Source organism: Plectropomus leopardus, chromosome 23, assembly GCF_008729295.1.
Source record: "Plectropomus leopardus isolate mb chromosome 23, YSFRI_Pleo_2.0, whole genome shotgun sequence".
NCBI lineage: Eukaryota > Metazoa > Chordata > Actinopteri > Perciformes > Serranidae > Plectropomus > Plectropomus leopardus.
The window spans coordinates 19,152,672-19,175,867 of record NC_056485.1 but is presented as its reverse complement, the minus strand read 5'-3'; the positions used below and the strand labels follow the sequence as shown (position 1 = coordinate 19,175,867).

The 23,196-nt window shown below is 37.5% G+C and overlaps 2 protein-coding genes across 4 annotated transcripts in view; one reads left to right on the top strand and one right to left on the bottom strand.

Annotated features, from left to right (window-relative positions):
• Positions 1-261: 261 nt before the first annotated feature.
• On the bottom strand, positions 262-7,072 carry slc16a13 (solute carrier family 16 member 13). The gene is made up of 6 exons (XM_042512382.1): positions 6,986-7,072; positions 5,190-5,435; positions 4,164-4,307; positions 3,801-4,057; positions 2,294-2,825; positions 262-629 (listed from the first exon to the last, which is right to left on the bottom strand). Exons 2-6 carry the CDS (start codon positions 5,416-5,418, stop codon positions 358-360), a joined length of 1,434 nt encoding a protein of 477 aa, XP_042368316.1. The 5' UTR covers positions 5,419-5,435; positions 6,986-7,072; the 3' UTR covers positions 262-357.
• A 2,087-nt stretch (positions 7,073-9,159) lies between these two features.
• rell1 (RELT like 1) overlaps positions 9,160-23,196 on the top strand; it is a 30,209-nt gene continuing 16,172 nt past the window's right edge. For 2 of the 3 annotated variants that reach the window (XM_042512104.1, XM_042512106.1), the window contains exons 1-2: positions 9,160-9,341; positions 18,432-18,653. In XM_042512104.1, the coding sequence (XP_042368038.1) occupies positions 9,317-9,341; positions 18,432-18,653 (247 nt within the window). In that variant the 5' untranslated portion in view covers positions 9,160-9,316. The remainder of the gene's footprint in view (positions 9,342-18,431; positions 18,654-23,196) is intronic. The other variant, XM_042512105.1, reaches the window with a different exon arrangement.

The following is a 23,196-nucleotide window of genomic DNA, read 5'->3' as shown; positions in this document are numbered from 1 at the left end:
AATAATAATAGAAGCAAAAAAACGTTCACGTTTTCCTTCACGTCTCACATTATCGTGCTGTGCAACCACACACCTGTACGTTGCATATTAAAATATTTAAATGCAGAGTGTTTCCGTTAAGGCAGAAGGTGCTGGTCTGAATTTTAACCTGAGGTCAGGATGTGTAACAGAGGAACTCAGTGGCCCCTTCACGCAGTTTGAGCTTTCACAGTTATGTTTTGAGCTTCTTTGGGTCTGAAACATCTGAGGTATAATAAACACATTCATGTGGAGCAGCGTATTAACCAACGACGTCTTCACGGAGGCGCCGTCCTTATTTTAACTGATCCGAAGAGCCTCAACAAGGCTCCTGAATCCTTAACTTACACAGTGTTGTGGATTATTGATCACTTCAGCTGTCATATCATTAACTCCTCTGTGACTCATGGCAGAAGTTGAGCTGTTCATCAGTTCCAACTCTAAATTTAAACTCTTTTCTTTGTCTTTGAGGCAGCGTTTTTGAGGAGGCGGCGGATCTTTGCAGGAGAAGTAGTGAGGCAGAGTGGACATGGTCAACGTACCGAGGACGAGGAAACTGCCCGCTACCATGAAGGAGGCCACGTAGTTGCCTGTGACGTCCTTCAGCAACCCTGGAGACATGGAGACGGGAGAAAATATATTTTTTAAAATCCCTTAATTAAGTGTGAGGTAATCAGAGAAAAAGTAGTTGCATAATAACAATAATAATAATAATTTTAATATTATCACCATCATTATAATAATTATCATTATTATAATGATAATATAAAAAAAATATAAATAATATAAAATATAATCAATGTATAATATAATCTAATAAAAATAATTTAAAAATTTTAAAAACTTCATTTAAAATAAAAAAGTATAAAAAGTAGTGTACAATGGCAGATAATAATAATAATAATAATAATAATAATATGATGATGATGATGATGATGATAAACTTATATAGCATTTTTCTCAACTTTTTCTTTCTTAAAAGTTACAAATGGCTTTTCAGAAAAGCAACAGATAAAAACAAGGCAGCAAGCGAAAACAAAATAAAATGCAAAAAACACATTGATCATATACTGGGGAATTAAAAAAAAAGTATAAATAGTGGCAAACAATGGCTGCGGAGGAGGGATGATAAAACCTAAACCTAATAAGACTGAAGAACCCAAATGAAATGCATGCTTGCTTCTCTCATGCACATAAAGAAAAAACACTGATCGCATGATTGCTGCTTTGCTTTAAAGTAATCTGTGTTGTGCTGAATTATTCAACAGAAAAAGGTCATAACACTGTGACACTTATTTGATGCGGCTACATTTTTGAAAATAACTTCTGGTGAGATACTGGAGTTTTTTTCCACAGAAACAGAGGGGGAAAATGTGGATGGAAACTTGAGTGTAACTGAGTTTTCACTTGTCACACACAAGTGCAACTAATGACACTAATTGCTGCTGCAGCCAAGCCGTCGTGAGTGTTACTGGTGTCACTTGTGCTTTGCTTGCTGTGACAAAGTCAACACCTCTGCTGTGAAAACATCTGTGAATATGTGAGTGCTCTCCTCTTTCTCCTCAGACATGGTTTTTGTCAAAGTTTCAGCCTAGCTCCTTTTTTCTCATGTTTTTGCATTTAAGTGACAAATGGGAACAACGCTTTTTTAATTAATTTTTTTTTAATTATATACCGTCACTTTGAATTAAAGTGCTTGTTTTGCCACTGACAGTTTCTGTAAGATCTTTTTTATTGTTCATTATTTGGCTATATTTCGTATTTTTTTACTGCTTGTCCTTAAAGAAAACATGCCTTTGAGGGTATTTTTTTTTTAATTTTGCAGAAAAATGTTGGCAGTTTTTTCTCTCTTTAAGTTTTTGGCAATTTTTAAAGAAAAAAAAGGCAAATAACAAAAAAAAATCAAAATTTTTTTTTATCACAGCCAGAAGCTTAAAACCAGTAATTACCATTGGATTTTCAAATTTCCAGTGGTTCTTAAAAACATAATGTTTTATCATACAGGTTTGAGAAACAAAATATCAAGACTTTTCCAAAACTTTAAAGGTATATTTAGTTTTCCAAAACTTTGCTATTTGCAAACTTTACTTTTCCACCTGTTTATGACTGTTCAAACCCTGAGAGGAAGAAAGAGAACTGTCTGACCCTGATTACTTAATTAATGTTTGACTTCTTCCAGCTTTAGTGTGCTAACTTGTATTTATGACTTGATGAGGTCGCAGCAGATGACATGGAACATGGTGACATGACCTGCATTATGACCTGCGTAACTCACCTGACAGAGGCGTCCCCAGCAGCCCCGCGCCGCTCTCGATCAGCTGCAGCAGGCCGAGGGCCCCCATCATGCGCTCCACGCCCACTATCATGGGCACCACCGCAAACACCAGAGACGTCAGCGCCCCCGAGCAGAAGCCGTAGAGGAGGCTGATCACCATCAGAGCGGCGTACGAGCCGGACAGCGAGCTCACAGGCAGCAGCATGATGAACACTCCCGCCAGCGTCGTCCACGTGGTCAGTAGATGAATCGGCCGGAAGTGACCCAGGTCTGAGAACCAGCCCGACGCCACGCGCCCCAAAATGTCTGTAGCGCCGGCGGCTGACATGACAAAAGCGGCTTGGTACTCCGAGAAGCCGGCTTGGCGACTGTGGGCCACCAGGTGGAAATATGGCACAAAGTAGCCGACGTTAAGAAGAGTGACGGCCAGCGTGTAGGTGATGTACGGCCTCTCGAAGAGCAGCGGCAGCTCCAGGTAGGAGGACACTCGCTGCAGCACTGCAGTGCACGATGACCTGCTCTTTGAATCCACCTGGAGGGAAAGAAAATAAAATACTGAGCTTCATCCTCACTTGACATCCCAGTTTTTTATGATAAAAAGCATCTCTTTCATAGGTCCTGTTAAAACTTTGAAACCTGAACAAAGTGACCCGATTTATTTCAAAAACATGGAAAGAAGGCAACAAGACATGACATAAAAATTAGTGAGAAATTTGCAAAAAGTTGCAAAAACAGAAAATGACCTGGAAAAAAATATTTAATGATAACATTAAAAATCACAATAAATAATCATCATAAATATAAAACATTTTATAATCTAATTAAAATATATAATTATATATATAGTTTTCTTTATTTTTCCAAGTCTTTTTTCCAAAAGAAACTCTTTTTTTTAGTTTTAAGTGATTTTCTTATCAGATTTTAATAATTTCTTTTGCATTTTGTGGGACATTTAATGCCAAGTCACTGATGGCCTTTTGTCCCATGTTTTGAAAGAAATCCTGTTTCAAAGGTTGAAAAACTTGCGAAAGGCGTCACAGAATTTTGCCTGCAGAAATATGTTTGACAAGTGAAATCCTTTGTTGAGATGTACGACAAACACTGCAACAACTACCTCAACAACATAAAGGACATTTAATGGTTTGAGCAGCTTTCTGATGCTATATGTTGCTCATTGAACGTGGTTAGACACAACAGCTGGTAAGATTTGGGTTGAGATGAGTTTGTGTAGTTGCTCCTGAGACTTTTATCTGTCTGTTGGTTTTTGTTTTTGGACACATGCACGATTTATTTTTTGCTGAAAATGCAACACAGCAATACGAATATTTCACACTGAAGCAAGTCTGCATAGTTGTCATGCGTGTGGATTTTCCGTAATCCTGCACCATCCATTCTCTTAAATTCTCTGCAGCAGCTGCCCTTCAAGTAAGAACAACGTATTGTGCCAGAAATGCAGAATCTGCTGTGCGTGTATAAGCTGGTTCAACAGATGAAGAGTTTGTCTCACCTTTGCTGGTTCTTTAGGGCGTCTTTTTGGGCGGATGAGAGCTCCGCAGGGCACAATGTTGAGGCTGAGGCCCCCCAGAATCAGGAGGGCCCCTCGCCACGCGTACATCTCCACCAGAAACTGGAAAAGCGGGTTGAATGCGAAAGAGGAGAGACCAATGCTGGAGAACCCCAGTCCTAACGCAAGTGCACGCCGGCGAGTGAAGTTAGCCATGACTGTAGCCACCATGGGCGTGAAGACCAGCCCCCAGCCCAAACCTGGAGGACAGCATACACACGTGATTAACCAGCCGAACAGTTAACTACGGATGAGCTGCTTTTTTCTTTGTCCCTGAGGAACAAGAACGACAGTATTGTTGTGTACCTGAGATAACGCCCATGGTGAGGTAGAGGTGAACAAGACAGGTGGCCTGCGAGGCGAGGATGAGTCCGAGTCCAGCCAGACAGCCCCCCGTCATCACCACCACCCGTGTATCGTATGCATTACACAGCGCTGCACCCAGCGGACCTGCAAAACACACACGCATTTTCATTTGTCACAACAATTTCAGCGTGTCCCGTGAACAACGATCGGCTGAGCAGCGTCAGTTTTGTAATGAGTGACCCACTGGTGCTTGTTAAAGAGTTAATGAGTTCCAGCTTTACAAACCACATAAAATGGCTCAAAACGTAGTTACCTGTGTGATTACTTTGGATTTAATAAGAGAAACGACGCATGGGCTTAACCCTTTATCACCTGGATTGACCAAAATTTTCTTGTGCTGCATTATAAAGCCTTTTCCATGCATTTAAACCTCTGAAACCTCAGAAAATTGGTTTATTTGTTTTGAAAACATGGGGGCAAAAATGCAATGTGCAACTTGACAAAAAATGTCCAGCAAGTTGCAAGAAATTTTTACCTAAAAATTTGTTTTCATTACAAAATGGTCCAAAAATTAGGGAACAAAACTATAATTGTAAATTATATAATTTAATGTTTTAAATTATGTAGCAGAAAAAATAGAATAAAATACAAAAGAAATACATATATTATTTCTATTTTTGGTAGTTTTTTTCATGGTCATTTTATTGTTTTGTTTGGCTTTTATTTTATTTATTTATTTTTTTCTTATTCAGGTAATTTTCTTGTGACTTTTCACTGATATTTTGCTAATTTTATGACCGTTTCTTGTGAAGTTTCTCATACCTTCTTCCCAAACTTTTAAAAGAAATCAGCTCCAGTTTCAAAAGGTTAACCCTGACGATGTCCAGTCAATCAGCATAAATGGCCCTAATTGATTAATCGTTTAAATCATTTATCAAGCTGTTTTTCTCAGTGTCATGCCAACAGATTAAACAATGGTTCAAATATAATTTTTGACCATCATAACAAACACACACAGGGACTCACTGAAGAACTGCTGAGCTGCCAGGCCCGTGGACGAGATCCAGGAGATGGCCTGAGCGCTCTCCTCAAAGTACTGCACGAACTCCACAAAGAAGATCCCCAGGGAGCGCATCAGGCCGAACACCAGGCTCGTGCTCACGAACATGGCGCCGACCAGCACCCAGCCCCAGCCCCCGTCGGGGCCCTCGGCTCCATCGCTCTGCCTCTCTGCTTTGGGCTTCGGGTTGGTCATGTCTCAGAGAGATTTATCTGTGAGAATAAAGTCAAAGCAGAGCGAGTGTCAGATCCTCTCCACGGCTGTCAATAGCTGTAATGATTAACTTCCCACAGGCCAATAGATCGCCTGGCTGTGCTGAGTGTAACGAGGCTGCTTAACTAGTCGGCCTTCACTTGAGAGCGAGATGTAGGTGAGAGGTGGCGAGAGTGTTCATGGATCAGCTACAAAGCAGAGAGACCCTTAATTAACTTTCACTTGCTTTTATGGAGGTAGATTACAGAGTCATTGTTTAACTCTGCACTCTGCTTTGCACTCGCTGAACATCTTTAAAGCTGTATTTTTTAATTTTGTGCATTTTATACAATATTTTTAGGCTTTTTCATTTATCAATAATGTCAGTGTTGTGCATTCTGTGCATTCAATTTTTATTTCATCTTACTTTTACTAATTTTATCAAATGAATGAGTTTTATCCATGTGAAGATGCATTCTATGTAGTCTGTTCTGATTTTATTTTATTTACTTATTACTTATTTTTATGTCTTATGTCATAGTGCATTTGGTGCATCTAATTTCTTTCTTGGGCTGCATTTCTTGTATGAAATGTGCCATGCAAATAAAGTTTATTATTACTATTATTATTCAGAGAAGGACCACAAGTGTTATGTAATTAGATATTGCATTAATTCATCCTTAAGGCTTGCTTTAATATTATACCTAAATTTTAACCCTTTAAATGCAAGGGTTTTGTCATGATGCCACTATTTTTGAGGAGAAAAAAACAAACAAAAACTTAATTATTTACAATATATTATATGCTCAATAGATTTTTTTATTTATTTATTTACAGCAACATTGATTTTTTTTCATCCTTTCAATGATGCTCTTTTTGTCATCAACTGTATTTCTTTAAATAAACTAATATTAAAAAATAATCAGAAATAGAACCAACTTCCTCGCACTAAATAAATTTCAACATCAGAGCGCATTTTAATTTAACGTTTGGAACAAACAAAGCTATTATGTTATCAAATGATTATAATATGGTGCATATAACACAAACTCTCTGGCGTTATATAAGTGTTGTTATTACATTTTTTTAAATTTAATTATATATTTATTTTTCTTTATTTATCTGTTTACATTTCTATGAAATAAAGGTGTGCACAATAAATAAAGTAGGCCAAAAAACCAAAACATGAACAGGTAAACAAGCGGGAACGCGCACTGAATTCAGTGCACGAGGTCTCTGACGTAGCTTCACATTGCGCTTGCGCACTGGTTACCACCACACAACTATTACACACAAAAACATAATGTTCAGGACTAGATATTTTTGATGATTTATTGATAATACTAATGCATTTATATATATATTTTAATAGTTTTTTTACTTGTTATTAATCGATGTATCAGCTGTAGCGGTGTAAGTGAGGTTTTGATAACGTTTACAGAGAGAAATTAACCGTTTCATAACCCGAGACCAACCAGAACCTTCAAGACGTCTCGTTTTGTTACTATTTAACGATTTTAAAACGGTTTTCAGGTTAATTAAAGTTTCATTTAGACTTGACAGGACTCACCCTCGGTGTGTCAGCTTCCACCGGAGCAGCACATTGTCCAAAGTGTCCAAATTCAGCGGTAAACAGCAGAATGACAGCAGGTTTCTGTCTGATAGCAGCAGCAGCAGCAGCAGCAGCAGCAGCAGGGGGGGGGAAAAGTTCAACAGTCACCGCAAGGAATTTAGCACGCGCAGAGTTTACGGGGGCGCGCGGCATATTTTTCACATAAAACCTGGATGATAACTCACGTGCACACACTTAAGGATAGCTTGTAATCATCAGTCATTTTATATTATTAATGATGTCGTGCACATTTATCCTCCTCCAGTAAAAAACAAACAAAAAAAGAACGACTTGTGATTAGATAAAGATTCTTAAAGACCTCTAATATGTCAATAAGTTTCAAATCAATTTAGTAAAAGGTTTTTTTTTAATTTAGTTTTTTTTTATTTTACGGTTTCCTATCTCTTTTTTCCATCTACAATATAGAATATTTCAGGTAAACCATGTGTAGCCTGCCTAAATAAAATTATAAATTATAATAACAATTCTTCTTCTTCTTCTTCTTCTTCTTCTTCTTCTTGTTATTGTTATTATTATTATTATTATTATTAATATTTTCAGTTAATACAAACTTTTTTTTCCCTTTTCTTTTGTTGCTAAATTTCAGGTGATTTTCTTGTAACTCAATTTGTCACGTGACATATGTTTTAGTATATTATGTATAGTGTTATCTTATAGTGCAGCATTCTTCACATACTAGTACATTAAGTTGTTATCTCAAAAGTATTATTATTAAGCAATTATTGTTTATTTTTGTTTAGTTCTTAATGTTTATTGATTTTTTTTGCGTTTCTAATTCATTTTATTGAAAGTAGAATCAGCATGCACAAATCATTGACAAATATACAAAGAATTTTTAGTTAATATGCAAAATGAATATATAAATAATAAGTGATTTAACAAAACGTATACACTCTTTTAATATCCCGAAGAACCTTTTTTTGCAGGTGATTTTTGTTTATTTAGTCTTTCAACAACACAAATATTTGCACACTAAGCCTCGCAAATATTAAAATATTGCATACTGGATGCCGTGAGAAATGTGTCCAGTAGAGGACAGCATTTCATAAGATGCATGAGAACATGCAGGACTGAACCAGGACAGTACAATCACAACTAAAACTGCAATTCAGTGGGATAATTTTAAAGCTTTAGTCGTGGGTCAGGGGGCTTGTTTAATCTGTATTTAAAAAGCAGTATTATTTGTGTTTTACAGTGCGTTAATATACATTTGCAAACCAATTAAAGGTATTAAATAAATGTATTAGAAAAAAGTACAGTATCTCCATCTAGTGGAGGAGAAATATAATGCAGTAGTTTGAAGTTTAAGGTGCCTGTAATAAGAAATATTTGTTTAAGGAGGCACTTTCGTGAGATTTATTTCTGCAATTGAATATTTTTTTTTATAATGTGGTTGGACATTTTTAATGCAGTATGCTGGACCAAAAAAAACCCAAACTTTTTTATCGATAAATACATAAATAACAAAATGAATGAAGAAATACAAGAGTTAAAAAGGAATACACAAATGAAAAATAAATAAACAGATAAGTAAATTTACAGGTACAATTATGCAATCCCCCAGTATTTGGTAATTGCTGCCAAATACTGGGGGAATGTATACAAATCAATGTTGTTGCTAATAATACTAATACTAATACTAATACTAATACTAATACTAATACTAATACTAATACTACTACTACTACTAATAATAATAATAATATTAATAATAATAATAAATATACTCAGCATGAAGTATTTTGGAAATAATAATTTTTTTTGTTTTTTCTTTCTACTAAAAAATAGCGGCATCATGACAAAAACCTGACATTTAAAGGTTAAAATTCTGAAAAATGATATTTGATATTCATGATTTAATTTTTTTTTTAAGCCAAATTAAGTAGAAAGAAACGCCTAATATTTTTGTAGTTTGATTTTGAAAAGTGCATTTTGTTCGCAGAGCAGTACGAGCGTGTGTAACATTAAAGCGGGCCCTAACGGTTAAACACCACATTTCTAAATTACGCAAAATGTAAATTTCCAAACAGAAACCGCTTTTTAGCGACAGCAAACGAAAACGGAAGTGGCAGAGAGTGAACCATCTCGCTCTTCTCCTGCTGGTCAGATTAGGGCGTAACCACTCTTTGGGAATCAGGAAACACGTTAATCTTTGAGAGTAGTCCCTCCTTCAGTTTAGTCTGACCACAGTCGGCTCTGACCACAGCTTCCAACGGCTGTCCGACCCGAAACATCCCCGCCAGCCCTCCGGTCAGCTCCGGTCCGTCAATGGCTGATTCAACCGTCAATACGCGTGAGTTTCCAGGCTTTTTTTTTTTTTATCCTCGGAAGCGCTAAAAGTCAAAGTCGTTGACATTTAGGATTTCCTCTCCTCGAAAAAGTTTGCTCTCATTTAAAAATAGCTCGACGTTATTAAGTTATGATGGCGCCGCGGTGTTGATGCCAAGATTTCATTAAAAAAGATCTGACTGTTAGCTAAGAAAGCGTACAAAAATCTAGCCAAACTTAAAACATAGCATGCAACAAATGTGTCGAAGGAGGGAAAAATACATATTGAGCGTTTATAGTCGTGTAAGATGCTAAAAAAGCAGCTGACAATCTGCCATAAAATGCTACTGTTAGCTGTGTTTAACAGCACACATTATAAAGGTGTTTAGTGGGATGTTTTTGAAGCTACTATTAACAAGACTCAAAGCTGTATTAGCCCGTGTTATCACTGATTTAACATTAGTAGTAATAAACAGTGATTATTTTGGTCCCTTATTTAAGTAAAAGCACTCAAACCACAATGAGAAAAATACTGTGTACCAAGTAAAAATCCTGCATTGCAAAAGTTAAAGTATAGTCAAAGTTCACAATGCTGAAAAAGCCAAAAAAAAGTGCAAAAAAATGTATTTAAAAAAAGAAAAAGAAAACGACAAAATGACTGGTAGACAAAAAAAATGTATCGTACAAAGATTGATTAAAATAATATATTTATTTATTCCCTGTTTATTTATTTATTTATTTATTTCCATGTTTATTGCAACATGTATTTAGTCATTTTTTGTTATTTATTTTTATATTTGTTTAGCTGTTCATTTATTTATGTATTTTTATAGATTTAATTTTACTGTATTTACAAAACCCAAACATATTTATTGATACTAAAGTCATTTTCTGTCCTCCATAGGTGGTAGAGAATGAATATTCAGGTCCTTTACTTAAAAGAAAATACTCGAGTAGGTACCTCAAATTTGTACTGAAGTACAATTGAGTAAATGTACTTAGTTACACTCCACCACATATTTACAGGCTACATCAAGTAAGCATCTTACTTCTTTTGAAATATTTTAGTGTGATGGATAATTCAATTTCAGTAGACATTTTGGCTGTAAAAGAGCTTACAGTGCTCTTTTCCTTCCCTAAAAACTGCTATTTCTCTGTGCTAAATGTTCAAATCTAATTTGAAAACCTCATGACATTCTTCAGTTGGCAAACTTAAAATGAAATTACCTTAAAGGCCTCTTAAACAAATTAACTTGTTGCCAGTTTCAGTATCTGTAAGAGTTGTGGTTTTCAGTGCAGCAGAATATGATACTTTCAGTTATAACTGCAATATTTGAGAAGTAGCTGTAGAAAAATGTTATCTGCTTTATCAACATGTTAATCTAAAGTACATACATGACAGGAAGTTACTACCTTTGTGTAATAATATTGGAGTAGCACAGACAGAATTCAGAGTAAACGTACTGTATGTTTAAACAAGTTTTCTGCATTTTAATAAGAAGTTTTTTTATTTACAGTACACAGCCTGTTGACGCTTTCAGGAAGAGATATTTCTGAATACTTCTGGGACCATTTTTTGTGCCACAGACAGTACTGTATGTCTCTGCGTCAAGGAATATTCAATCCAGCGTTGTCTTTCAGTTCCAGTTTGGTTTTCTCCATAACCTTTAAAAGTCTGGGCCTGATTCCATTTTCCATAGAGAGTCCACAGGAGGCTGTGGCTTGCAAAAGGCCTATTCTCAGTGCTCACGCTCATTCAATTAGATCGAGTCATGCGGCACGTTGGTTTGATATAAATAATACACGCGTGTAATGTGTGTGTGTGTGTGTGTAGCATACTGTAAGGCTTGGATCGGTTCAGCTGTCTCCATCGCTTCATGTCACGGCTGCAGCACACATACTCTGAATGATCTTCCAGTTGAGCTGTAAACTCATTTGCAAGCTGAGGGGCTTGTTGTGGTCTCGGTCAGTGGTTGCCCTCCTGGGGATCTGGACCCCCCAAGAAGTCCTGACATAAATGTGAGGGGTTTGCAAGATTATTAACCCTGTGAAACCACAGCAAATTGGCTTGATTTCTTTAAAAAGAAAAAAAAAAACACCAACCAAAGAAAAAAAAATCCCCCTGAATATCAAGAAATTAAAAGAAAAGTAAAAGGGACTTACCTGACAATTGTTATTCAAAAAAGAAAGAAAAAGAACGTAAAAAAAAAACAAACAAACAAAAAAAACACAATGCAAATGAAAGTTGGAAAAGTGCTTAAAAATTATAATAATTCTGTAACATAATTTAAAATATTGAATTTTAATAATTATGATTAAAAAGGCAGTGAGCAACTAAAGAAAAAATTCCCCAAAATATCAAGGAATTAATAAAAAAAGTACAAAAAAATCACCTAAAACTTAGTATTTAAAAAAGAAGAAAAAAAACACATAAGGCAAATGAGACTTAGAAAAGTGCTTAAATGATAATTCTATGACACAATTATTAATATGTAATTATGATAATTATAGTCTAATTAAAAAAGGTGAGCAACTACTGAAAATATCCCCCAAATATCAAGAAATGTATAAAAAGTAAAAGAAAATTACTGGAAAATTAGTGTCTAAAAAACAGAAAGCAAACTAAACCAAAATGAACTAAAGTAAAATGATGACATGAGACATGATTTGGAAAAGTGCTTAAAAATTATAATAATTCGGTAACATAATAAAAAGATATGTAATTATGTATTTTTTTCCTTACCTTTTTTTCCCCCCTAGCTTTTTAAAGAATAATTTTCTAAATCTACTTATTTCTTGGAATTTGTGGAATATTTCTTGCCAAGTTGCTCATTGCCATTTTCCCCATGTTTTTGAGTAAAATTGCACTAATATGCATCAAAGGTTAAGTACTTGTGAAAAGCGAGTTAAGGCAGCAGAAAAAAGTGATGCTGCTCCAAGTCTCAAAGGGATAAAAAAGAATCAAAAAGCATTTCTCTTGCACAAAACTATGTTTGTTATTTTAAGTTATTTTATATTTTTGTAAATTTCTGGATACCTGAGGGAAAACTTGATCACTTAGCTGAATACATAATCTAATATTAATCTGGATCACAATTTTGGCTTCCCACAATTAAATGATCAAGGTTGGCTGCAAAATTTACTTGTAAACTGCGTGCACCAATCAAACAAACTCAAAGCATATCCAATTTTGAGAAACTGCCTTGCTGCTATGCGTGCACCCTGCAGCTGTCAAAAACTTTACAGAATGTCGTGGCTGCAGGCTGGGAAACGTCTGTAATGGACAGCAGGAGCTAGTCCCTTGAAATGGAAGTAATTCGGATTTAGGGCAAGTGATGCAAAGCAAGAAGAAATCATTTCGATTGTAGGCATCGTAACATGATAAAACTTGTGATTTAAACCACTAATACCTGCAGGAAACTGAATCTCTGCCTCCGAAAAGCACGCAGGAATCTTCTCCTTTTGGAAGACAAATGATAATTTTCTCCTCACTGATCAGTATGCAGCGTGAGAATGCAGTTTGGCAGCTTTTGCACAACAAGTACATGGTTGCAATAATGCGTTGCTGTATAATTTCAGACCAGACAACAAAGGGGAAATATTTGGCAGAATGTGCTGTCTGAGACCTTTACATCTCTCACAGTGTCAAAGTAAACAGTGATTAAAAGGTTTCATCTCTGTTTCTGAAAAACCTCACTCAGTGACTAAATGGATAAAGGATCGTGGGTTAGGATGACAGTGCTATCTCGTGCAATCTAAAATGAGATGCGGTTAGTTAAAGTCAGAGGGTCTTAGATTTGCTTTCTTAGCTGCACATGATTTCCTGAATACGGGGAAATGTGGAAGCCACAGATGGACCTTTTAGAGCATTAATATTCAGCGCCGAGCTGAACGTCACAGACTCTCAGTCCATTGTGGTGTTGTGGTGAAATAAAATCTCTCACTGTATGGCTCTTCCTCAACAGTGAAGAAAAATATTCTGTTAAAGGTCTAGTTTATAGGTATTTTGCAGTGACGTTGCTGTACTGAAACTTCTCCTATGTGCCATGCGTATAGGAGAACTGCGACGGCCGAAGCGAAAATGTGAATGACCGTGTTGAGAGCCAGTTTTTTGTTTTCCATTCTGAACATGGCACATTTACGTATTTGGATACAAAAGGCTAATGACGAAAACACAATAATTCTTAATTTGGGTAATTCTTAAATAATGAAAACATAGTTTTGAATATTATATACAATTTCTGACGATAGTTGCACCTACGAAGAAGGATTAGAGCCATGTTAGAAAAATTAAGGTAGATTCTAAGAATAAAGTTGTAATATTATGAGAAAAAAGTTGTAAAAGCAATATTACAAAAGTAAAGTTATAATTTTAAATATAAAACTGGCAGCCATTGTTTCCAGTTGCTGAGGAGGCTGCCTGTGCTCTGGCCTGTTTTATAGTTTGCTGGCAATACGTTTACTTCAATAATATAATTCTCGCGAAATTACAACTTTATTATAAAAAAAAACAAGGATTTTTTTCATTTAAAATTTCAACTACTTTCTTGTAAAATTCTGAGTTTTTCTTCATTCTCGAAGTTTGAAAAAAATGTTTGCATGCACCTGCGGGAGCTTTGCATTTCGGCGGTTAAGGAGCTGAAATTTACAAAAAAAAAAGATAATTCCTGTCACTAAGTTTATCCTCGTCCTCTGCAAAAAAAAAAAAAAAAATTGAATGCCTAAATTGAAAGACAAATACCTACCCAGTTAGTGAATACTCAAATGGCAGAATATTTGGGTTCAGCCCTACAGCCATGTCCATCTCCGTTCTGTCTCCTTCCCAAGATGAGTAAATGGAATAAAAATAACGTAGTTACAGATTGCTGACTGGATGCAGTCACTGTCAGTCACTGAGAGCCATTTCTGATTTCCTGAATTTGCTCAGTTCAGTGTTATTTTCCACATGCCAAGAAGTGACTCACAAAGTTGGCAACAATCTGAAACCTAAAGTGGAACGCAGCACACCATGTTCTGCCTGCTGTCATGAGGTCTTTTGCTGATCTCAGCAGAGAGTAACATTTACATCCTCTTTTCTGAGATGCCCTTTGGCATTGTGGTATGGAACAGCGTTAATCACTGATAGGTAAAGAGTCATTTCCACGCACAGATCTTTGTGCTGGTGAGAGCAGAAATAACGCAAAGATTCAGATATTCCAGCACACACGAGCAGTGTTCAGATTGGCTTCATTAACCCCGAAGGGACTGTTTGGTGCATTTTACGTGCGTTCATTGTTCGTTTCTTTTGGATAATTTTCAGTGTGTTCATCCATATGGCACACATTTTGGCAAGACTGTGTATTTTTGTTCAGTCTAGCTCAGCTGCTACAATAAGTCTAAAATACACTATATAAACAAAATAATTCAGTTACATTCATACTGTTAAGTGCAAAAAATGTGCCATTGAAACCCATTCAAATTGCAGTTTTTGCAATTTTTTGATGTTGGTTAAGAAAATAACTCTGTAAGTAGAAAATAATATTAATGTGTAATATTTTTTAAAGCTTGATTTTGAAAAGCGCATTTTTGTGCACAGAGTGATATGAGTGTGTTTAATATAAAAGTGGACCCAAAGGGTTAATAGCTAAAATACTTCCCCATGGATGTATCTGATGTTCAGGAGAGAATAGAAATGAAAGAGAGAAAAGAGGATAAAAGCAGAGAATTCAATCACAAATTGTCCTTCTTTTGTGCGTTTCTGCAGAGATTGATTTTACATCATTTTGTGAAAGAAGCTGTTGCAACAGAGACGTCGATAACCTTTTGGCAGACAGAACTTCTCACAGGCTAAATCCTCCTAAAACTGCAGGAAATTAAACTAGCAGAGCAGTAATGCTGACCTATTGAGCCCACACTCAGCTCCTTCAATTGAAGGATTTGACACTGCAGACAAGGAATACTTCTACTCCTCCACAGTCAGAGGGGAATACTTACTCATCCCATGTCTCAAAATCCACAGAAGCACAGGATGTTACTCTGTTATGAAATATTTTCTCACACCCAGAGTCAAAATAAGATCAGCTGCTTTTCTTCTCCAGTTCATTTAGACCTTTACATCTGGGTCTGATTTAAAACGTATCAGTCACTGGTTTCAGTGTGATCCCTGAATGCTTTCTTTGTATGAAAAAAACAAGCTATACTTCTCAGACACATTTGTGTTGTTTAAGCACGGATTAAAAGACGTCACTGAAAACTAAAACAATTTCTTAAAAACTCTTTATTATTTAAATCTTGTAATATCTGATCCCAGAATGTGTCCAGTAGTGGCCTAAAATTTGCAAGAAATTAGTCAAACGGCACAAGACAATTACCTAGAAAGCAAAAAAAGAGAAAGAAATGATATAATACCTTAAGAAAGTGTTAAAATTAAAGAAAATTTGTATTTTTTCTGTAGTAATCTCCCCGCAGTTAAATGTCAAGTCAATTTCTTGTAAACTTTTACAAAATTTTTTTTGCTATTTGCAGGAATTTTGCCAAGTTACTCATGGCCTATTTGACATGTTCCCAAAGAAATCAAACCAATTGTCTCATCTCTCAGATGTTTTAATGCTTTTAAAAAGCGTCGACAAAACCTTCAAGGGTTAAAACCTTCAAGTTGCTTCTAAATGTCAGATTGATGGCATAAATCCAGATAATTACTAAATGAATCCACACCTGTGATGTGCATGTGTCTGTGATATCTGTGTTTTTTGGATGTCCTTTTTGGCCGTCCCTCTGAGGACTTTCATCACGACACCAGCTGCGGTTGCTAAGAGATTTCTGTGACTCAGATCCTCCCCAAGGACTCTGCTCAGCCCGTTTCCTAGTTTTTAGTCGTTTTGTTAAACGATTTTAATACAGTCCTCTAATTTGCCCATGATTACTTCTTGTGAATCATTTGGACGGGCGTGGAGGCGTGCCAGGACTAGTGCATGAGCACACGGGCACACACCAGTCGGTCACAGGATGGTCAGCGAGCAGACAATGGTCTTTATCAGTGAGTTCAGTCTGATGCATCGGGGAGCCGAGACAATGGGACACTCAAATGCCTGTATGCATCAGGAGGCACGGGGTTAGGTATGCAGATACACGCCTCTATATACACACAGGGCGGTGCTGTGTTTCAACATGGCATCGACATGTGATGTGATTCTGATTTGTTTCTGTTCAAACTACGACCTCTCATATCTGTGTATGTGTGTCTCTCTCACACACAAACACACACACACACACACACACACACACACACACACACACACTGATGCGAACAGGAAAACAGACAAAAGCCCTCTTGTGTCTTGCTGGAATGCCTCACGTGGTGCACCAACAAGCAGGAACCGAAGGAGCTTTCGCCTATAGCTGACCACAGGTCACTGTCTACCCTTTGACCTTTGACACATTCACTTTCATGACATTAACCTTTTAAAACTTGGGTTGTCATCAGTTTTCTTGTGCTGCCTTCAGATGCCTTTCACAAGCGTTAAAACCTTAGAAACCTTTCAAAAAGCCATTGGTTTCTCAACAGAAAAAACTTGAGATAAAAGGCAAAGAGCAACTTGGCATTAGGTGCCCTGCAAACTGCAAGAAATGAGGAAAAGATGACAAGAAAATGACCTGATAATCTGATAGATTCATTTTCAGATATTAGTTTCAATCCACACTGACTCTAACCTGCATACAGTGTCTCTGTCCACACAGGCAGCCGTCTGTCAGCAGCAGCTCCTGCAGAGCTGAGAGGACAGTAACTGGTCAAACTGTCTCCACCACGGTGGACTGACGGCTGACATTTATTGAAGCATCATCCGTTTTTAAACAGAGATTCCTCTGCAGGGTGGCTACTTAGTCCCTTCTTAATGGCTCCTTTGCATTTTACAGAGAACCAAATGACAGAGGCATCTCGCTGCTCCAGTGTGTAATTACAGACTGTGTGACAGCATCACGGAATCAAAAGCAGAGTGACAGGCAGGACATGTATCATAACAGAGACACAAAACATAGGTGTCGGCAGTGTTTTGGCTTTCAAAAACGCGGGAAGAAGCCAAGAGCATCTTAAGAAAGGACCCAGAAATTAGCAAGAAATTAGTAAAAAAAAGTACAAGAAAATTGCCTGAAAATTAAACAAAAATTAATCAAATAAATAAATCAAGTGAAAGTAAAAAACCAAATGAGGAAATTACCTGAAAAAATGTGCTTAAAAATTATAATACTTTTTAAAAAAATTCCAAATTATTTTGAATATGATATTAAATATAATGTTTTCGCAGTTATATGGACATTATTACCAAATTGTTCATAGCCTTTTACCACATGACTTTGAAAGAAATAATTTGCTCTGAATTTAAAGGTTTAATCAACATTAAAACAATCATTAGTTTCAGCCCTGCTCGCATATGATTGTAGACTGACTATATTTGGGTTTTGGACTGTTGGTCGGACAAACCTATTAATAAGAAGGTGTTATTTTTGACTCTGGGAGTGTGTGATTGGTGTCTTCACGACTTCGTCACATATTGTTGACAAAGAAATAATCATCTAATCAAGAAAATAATTGTCAGATTAATCATCGAGGGTAATGATGGTTGATTTCAGCCCTGAAGCTGTTTCTTGAGTTAAATTAAAAGTTCAGTATGTTTCCCAGTCTTGTGGCACCCTGGCGGGTCTAAAGTCCGCTGTGTGGGTGGGTGTGTAGATGGGAGCGGGAGAGGGAAACTGGAGCCGGAGCGGTTAAGTTTATGGCCCTGGTGCTCACTTTGAAACAACAGTTACTATAAAAACACGAAGATATGAGCAAGAGAGATGTTTTTGCTTTTTCACCGTCCCTGCCTCTTGCACCAAAAAGCTGTGAAAAGTTGGGGACAGCTTGCAGCAGATCGAGCTGTTAGAGGACAGAGACAGCAGATTGATCCAAGAGAGGGAACATGAAATCTCTGTTGTGTTGCAGCTCACAGCATTTAAATCCCCTCAGCTGCTCGGCCTTAAGTGCACCCCGTGGATATCATGTTGCCATGACGGGCGTTGTGATGACAGCGCATTGTTTTGTTTTTCCATGTGCAACAATATTCAGAATAATTTTTATCATGCTCCACTTGTCCTCCAGCAGGTCAGCCTACAGGTACTGGAGGAGGTGACGGTGGGAAGTTGACAAACAACCCTGACTACACTGCTTTCATCCTGGTGCCTGTCTTCTTCATCCTGGGCCTGCTGGGGGTGGTGATCTGTCACGTGCTGAAGAGGAAGGGCTACCGGTGCACCACTGAGGCCCACAGTGGGGAGGAGGAGGAGTGTGTGGAGGAGGACAAGGATCCCGAGCTGGGTGGAGGTAAGAGGGAGCCTGAATAAAAGAGAGAGGGAGGTGAGGCAAATCCAGAAACTCGTGGGTGTTGAAATCAAACGTGACACTGCAGACTGTTAGGAACGTCATATATATGCTGTGACAGCGTTATGATTAGTTTAGGTTTATTGCGTCTGTGCTCATTGTGTGAAGGCATCAGTCATCCACCTACAGTACACACCCAAAGATTATTGCTCCATCGCGCTTGTTTTAATCAAAGTAGATGGAGAACAGATTAGAGAGGCAGTAAGGAAAGGGAGTGAAAATGTTTGACAGAAAAGAAGCTATAAATTAGTATTATGCAGAATTCCAAAGGTCTGAAGTAGGGCTGCAAACAGTAAGCACTTTCCTTATTAGGAAAATTACCGATCGGTTATTTGAAAAAAACATAAAAACTTTTTCAAACAATAACAAATGTGAATTTCCTCAATCAAAGCAAGCACATCACAGCAACATATTGCATATTGCACTTTGACAGCACATAGCCTATTGATTAATCAATTAAATTTCACGTTTGATTTACTTCTTAGCAGTCCGTCACTAAGAATTTAATCAGTCTTAAGTTGTTAGCTTGAAGGCTAAGCAGCAGTGGCTTACAAAGCATCGGTGTGAAACATACAGTAATACCCGCAACAATGGGATTTTTGGTTGACAGTGGAAGGAAGCTGCTCTCTGTGCTGAGTCCTCCCTGTTCAAGTCTGCCCCCGTCATTGTGTTGAATGTGAAATCACCTCTCTACAACAACAAACAAACTTTGCACAGATGCAGGTCAGTGTATTGATGCTTGAGTGCTTTTAGTTTTTAGAAAAATTGAAGCATTTTACCTTATTATGCCGGTTGATCACCACAGGGCCAAAAAATGAAATGTAACACTTTTCAGTCCAGGTTCATATTGTGAGTAGCACCGGGGAAATCTTTTCATTTTAACCCAAACCACAATTTTTTTATAGGCAAACCTCTCCCAACAGCTTGCAGATATATATGGTGATGACATGTCGATACAGGTCCCAGAATTCTGGGGGACGCCAACGCTATTTCAACAGCTACTTCATCAGAAATACAACCAAAGAAAAACTGGTTCATCTGTTTACAGTGCAGCCAAACAAAGAGATAAGTGATCTGATTTTAGGCTGCACATGGCACACACAATTTTCCACTCAACAGCAAGACACTGTGACCAAAACCAAAGCACTCACGTAATGTTTAGATTTATTTAAAGTGGAAATGCTGTGTATTTGCACAATGCCACGAACACCAGCAGCATGATGAGGCACAAAGCATCTATTCTGCATGCAGCGCTGCATGTTGGGCGTTCCCTCTGGTCGCTCAAAGTTGAAAATGTTCAACTTTGTGTAAAACACTGCACACATCGCTGTTTTTTTTTTTCCCAGACATCCAATTACAGCGGAGGAGAGGTGGTACAAATAACACAAGGACTAACAGACAAATCACGCTCAAATGCTGAATGACAACATTAACTGGAATTAAATGTATCTGAGTATCCATGTCCGTACCAGACAAAATCCCCGAACAACCAAAATATCAAAATGAAAATGCTCTTTAGCCTTTTCTTCCTTTTCTTCATATTAGAGTAAGTACTTTAACTCCTTGTGCTGACATTTTCTCATGCAGATATTCTGTCTTAGCCAGACACGAACAACCAAAGTGTCTCAGCTGAAAAAAACTCTGCACCTCCAAAGTGCTCTCAAGCACTCCAAACTGGCCATATTCAGCTGGCAAAACACTTTTCTGAGGAGACGCTGCTCACTGTGGCTGCTATGACTTGTTTCATTACTCCCTGCAACATCTAAAATTGATTTGTTTTCAAAAAATTACCATTTTCTCTTTGGCTGCATGCTCGTGGTCAGCGATTGTGTGGCTTCCTCACATTAAAATCCACAGTGTCACTAGATGAACGCAGCAGCAGTTGGATGCTCGGTTTGCATTTGCAGTAAGTTAATATTGCTCTGACACAGTTTTGGAAGAGTGATAGCCCATCCCAAAAAAAGACGGTGAGGTAAAATTACAAACAGTAACACTTGAATACATGCTGCTTTGTTTTTTTCTTCCCCTGTGTGCATGAAAGCAATTTGGATGAAGTACAAGAATGGCTGCAGCTGCCAATAATAACAAAAGCTGCTATGAAGAGAAAAAAAAGTAGATACATCAAATGCAGACCATAAATGCATCGAAAAATAGATTTTATTAAAAATTAAGGATTATAACTTTCAGTTTGTCTCCCTCTTTGCTTCACAACAGCAGCACATGAACTGAAAAATTCCAATCACGTTAAACATTAACCAATATTCAATATCACGTTGGGATTATGTCACGTTTCAGTCAATGGAAAAGTAAATGCAGAAGAATCTTTTTAGTTGTTTTCCAGATTAGTCATTCGTCTGCATGAGGGTTTCCATCATCCACCATGTGGTGGTGAAACTCAAGGTCATGTTGTAAAATCACTAGATGCTCCCACCTGCCCTCGAGTACTCGCAGACTTATACTACATTCCTGGATCTAATGAGTTCGGTGTGTGCTAGGTAGTGTAGGTGCGGACAGATGATAAAAATAGACTTGTGTGACGTGAATTGCTCTTTACTTTGCCGAGAAAGAAAAAAACACTTGCAAATGAAATACTGAATACATATTAGATGCTAAAAATGAATACATCTTCAGGAAAAACCCTGTGAAATCACAAACACAAGCTCAGAAATCTTAGAATTTCATATTTGCAGTAGTCCCCATACTCGTTTACCAATCCACAGTCCTCTATTGCTTGTGTCTTTTTAAGGCAGCAGGAAACACAGAAAACATTTTGGTATTCACCTCACTCATGTTCTGACTCAACTAGGGGCGTGTTAAGTGAGGTGAAACAAGGAAATTCTCAGCACAGGGCCAGCTTAATTTCCCTCGGCTCGTAATGATAACCTCAGATAACGTGTAATTGCTGTGAGCATTGTGTGCGTGATGATGAGTTTAGTGGCCTCTTAGAGAATGTAGTTGACTTTCTGAACTTCTACACACTGAAAAAAGTGTTTACTCGCATGGTTTTCCCCTGTTTGCATCTGTACGAAACGCCTAAGGGCACATGGCGAAAACTTTTGCATCCTCCTGAGAAACTTTTGGGTTCTCTCACAAAACTTTTGCATCCTCCTGAGAAACTTTGCATTCTTTTGGAAACAGTTTGCATTGAGGGCATTTGCCTTCTCCCCAGGAAATGTTTGTATTATCTTGCAAAACTTTTGCATTCTTCTGAGAAACTTTTCAGTTTTCCTGAGAATCGTTTGCATTCTGTTAAGTAACTTTCGTGTTCTTCGGAGAAACATTTATGTTCTCTCACAAAATCTTTGCATTCTCCTAAAAACATTAGCATCTTTTCAGTTTTTTAACGAGAAACATTTGTGTTCTCCTCAGAAATTGTGTTCCCTGATTTTGCAAAACTTTTGGATTTGTGTTTGTGTAAAGTAGTTTTTGGCAAAATGTTTGCCTTCGCCTGAGAAAATTTTGATTATTCCTGGGAAACTTTTGCATTCTCTGCTGCATTGAAAATAAAAATAAAATGTGTGAAGCTCTTCACTCATCACTGTGCATCTCAACAGGCTGTTATTGTAACCACCCACCATATGTATATATACAGGAACGTCTCTTTTTCCCTTCCATTTTACAACACAAAAACAGCAATCTTTAGGACAACCCTTTGGCTAAAAAAACTTTCTACAGATTTAACATGAGGATAAAGAACAATACATGCTGATGTCAGCAATATATATTCATAAAATAACACAGAAAGAACATGAGAGAAAACTTTTTCCCAGACTTGTCCCCTTAGGGGCTTTGTTATGGTTGTCACTTGTTGTAAGTGCAGTATGCTTTATGACCTCACTGTAGAGTAAAGAGAGGAGCTGCATGCTCTCCGTCTTGTAATTCTCGTGTACAGACGTGAAACCTCCGATATCATTGGGTTGCCCTGGGGTATATCACACGTCTGAAAAATGTTATGGAAAGTATGAAGTGTTTACACCATTCTGCAGAGATCGACGAGAGTCTGTGCTGACTGCCTTTCTCACTTACCAGTCAGACAATGGAGCTGTGCACAGTTTTCATCCTGGCACATCTCATCTGTGTTCCCCCTAGTTAATTATTTTCTCATTAGTTAAGTGCAGCAGGTATTGTAAGAGGATAGCTGTAAAGCTGGTTTCTCTTGTGCAGCAAATGTGAGCTGGTTGCCAGCAGCACAGTAAGTGCATTAGGGTTTTCCCTTCCGTCTCTGTCTTTCTGCGCCGAGCCCAACCCTTTCTCTCTTATACATCGAAAACAAAAGAGAAGGAGAAAAGAAAGAGCTGTGCTTGTGTTGTCTCTCACTCATTCAGCTGATCCAGTCTTCTCATGTTACAGAACGATCAGGTTTCCTCTCTTCCTTCTGTCTCTCTCTTTAGCTTTTACAACTTGTGAGCAGCAACTTATGACATTGTTAATCAGCCATGAGATCTCCATGAATTGCTGAAAGAATATTATGTTAATCAGAAGTGGG

Bases quoted from the DNA above. Each gene is read 5' to 3' on its own strand.
- slc16a13 (XM_042512382.1), bottom strand. From the start codon at position 5,418: ATGACCAACCCGAAGCCCAAAGCAGAGAGGCAGAGCGATGGAGCCGAG. The intron at 4,058-4,163 runs GTACACAACAAT...GCTGTCCTCCAG, and splicing joins CACCATGGGCGTTATCTCAG to GTTTGGGCTGGGGGCTGGTC. The intron at 630-2,293 runs GTGAGTTACGCA...CCATGTCTCCAG, and splicing joins GCTGGGGACGCCTCTGTCAG to GGTTGCTGAAGGACGTCACA.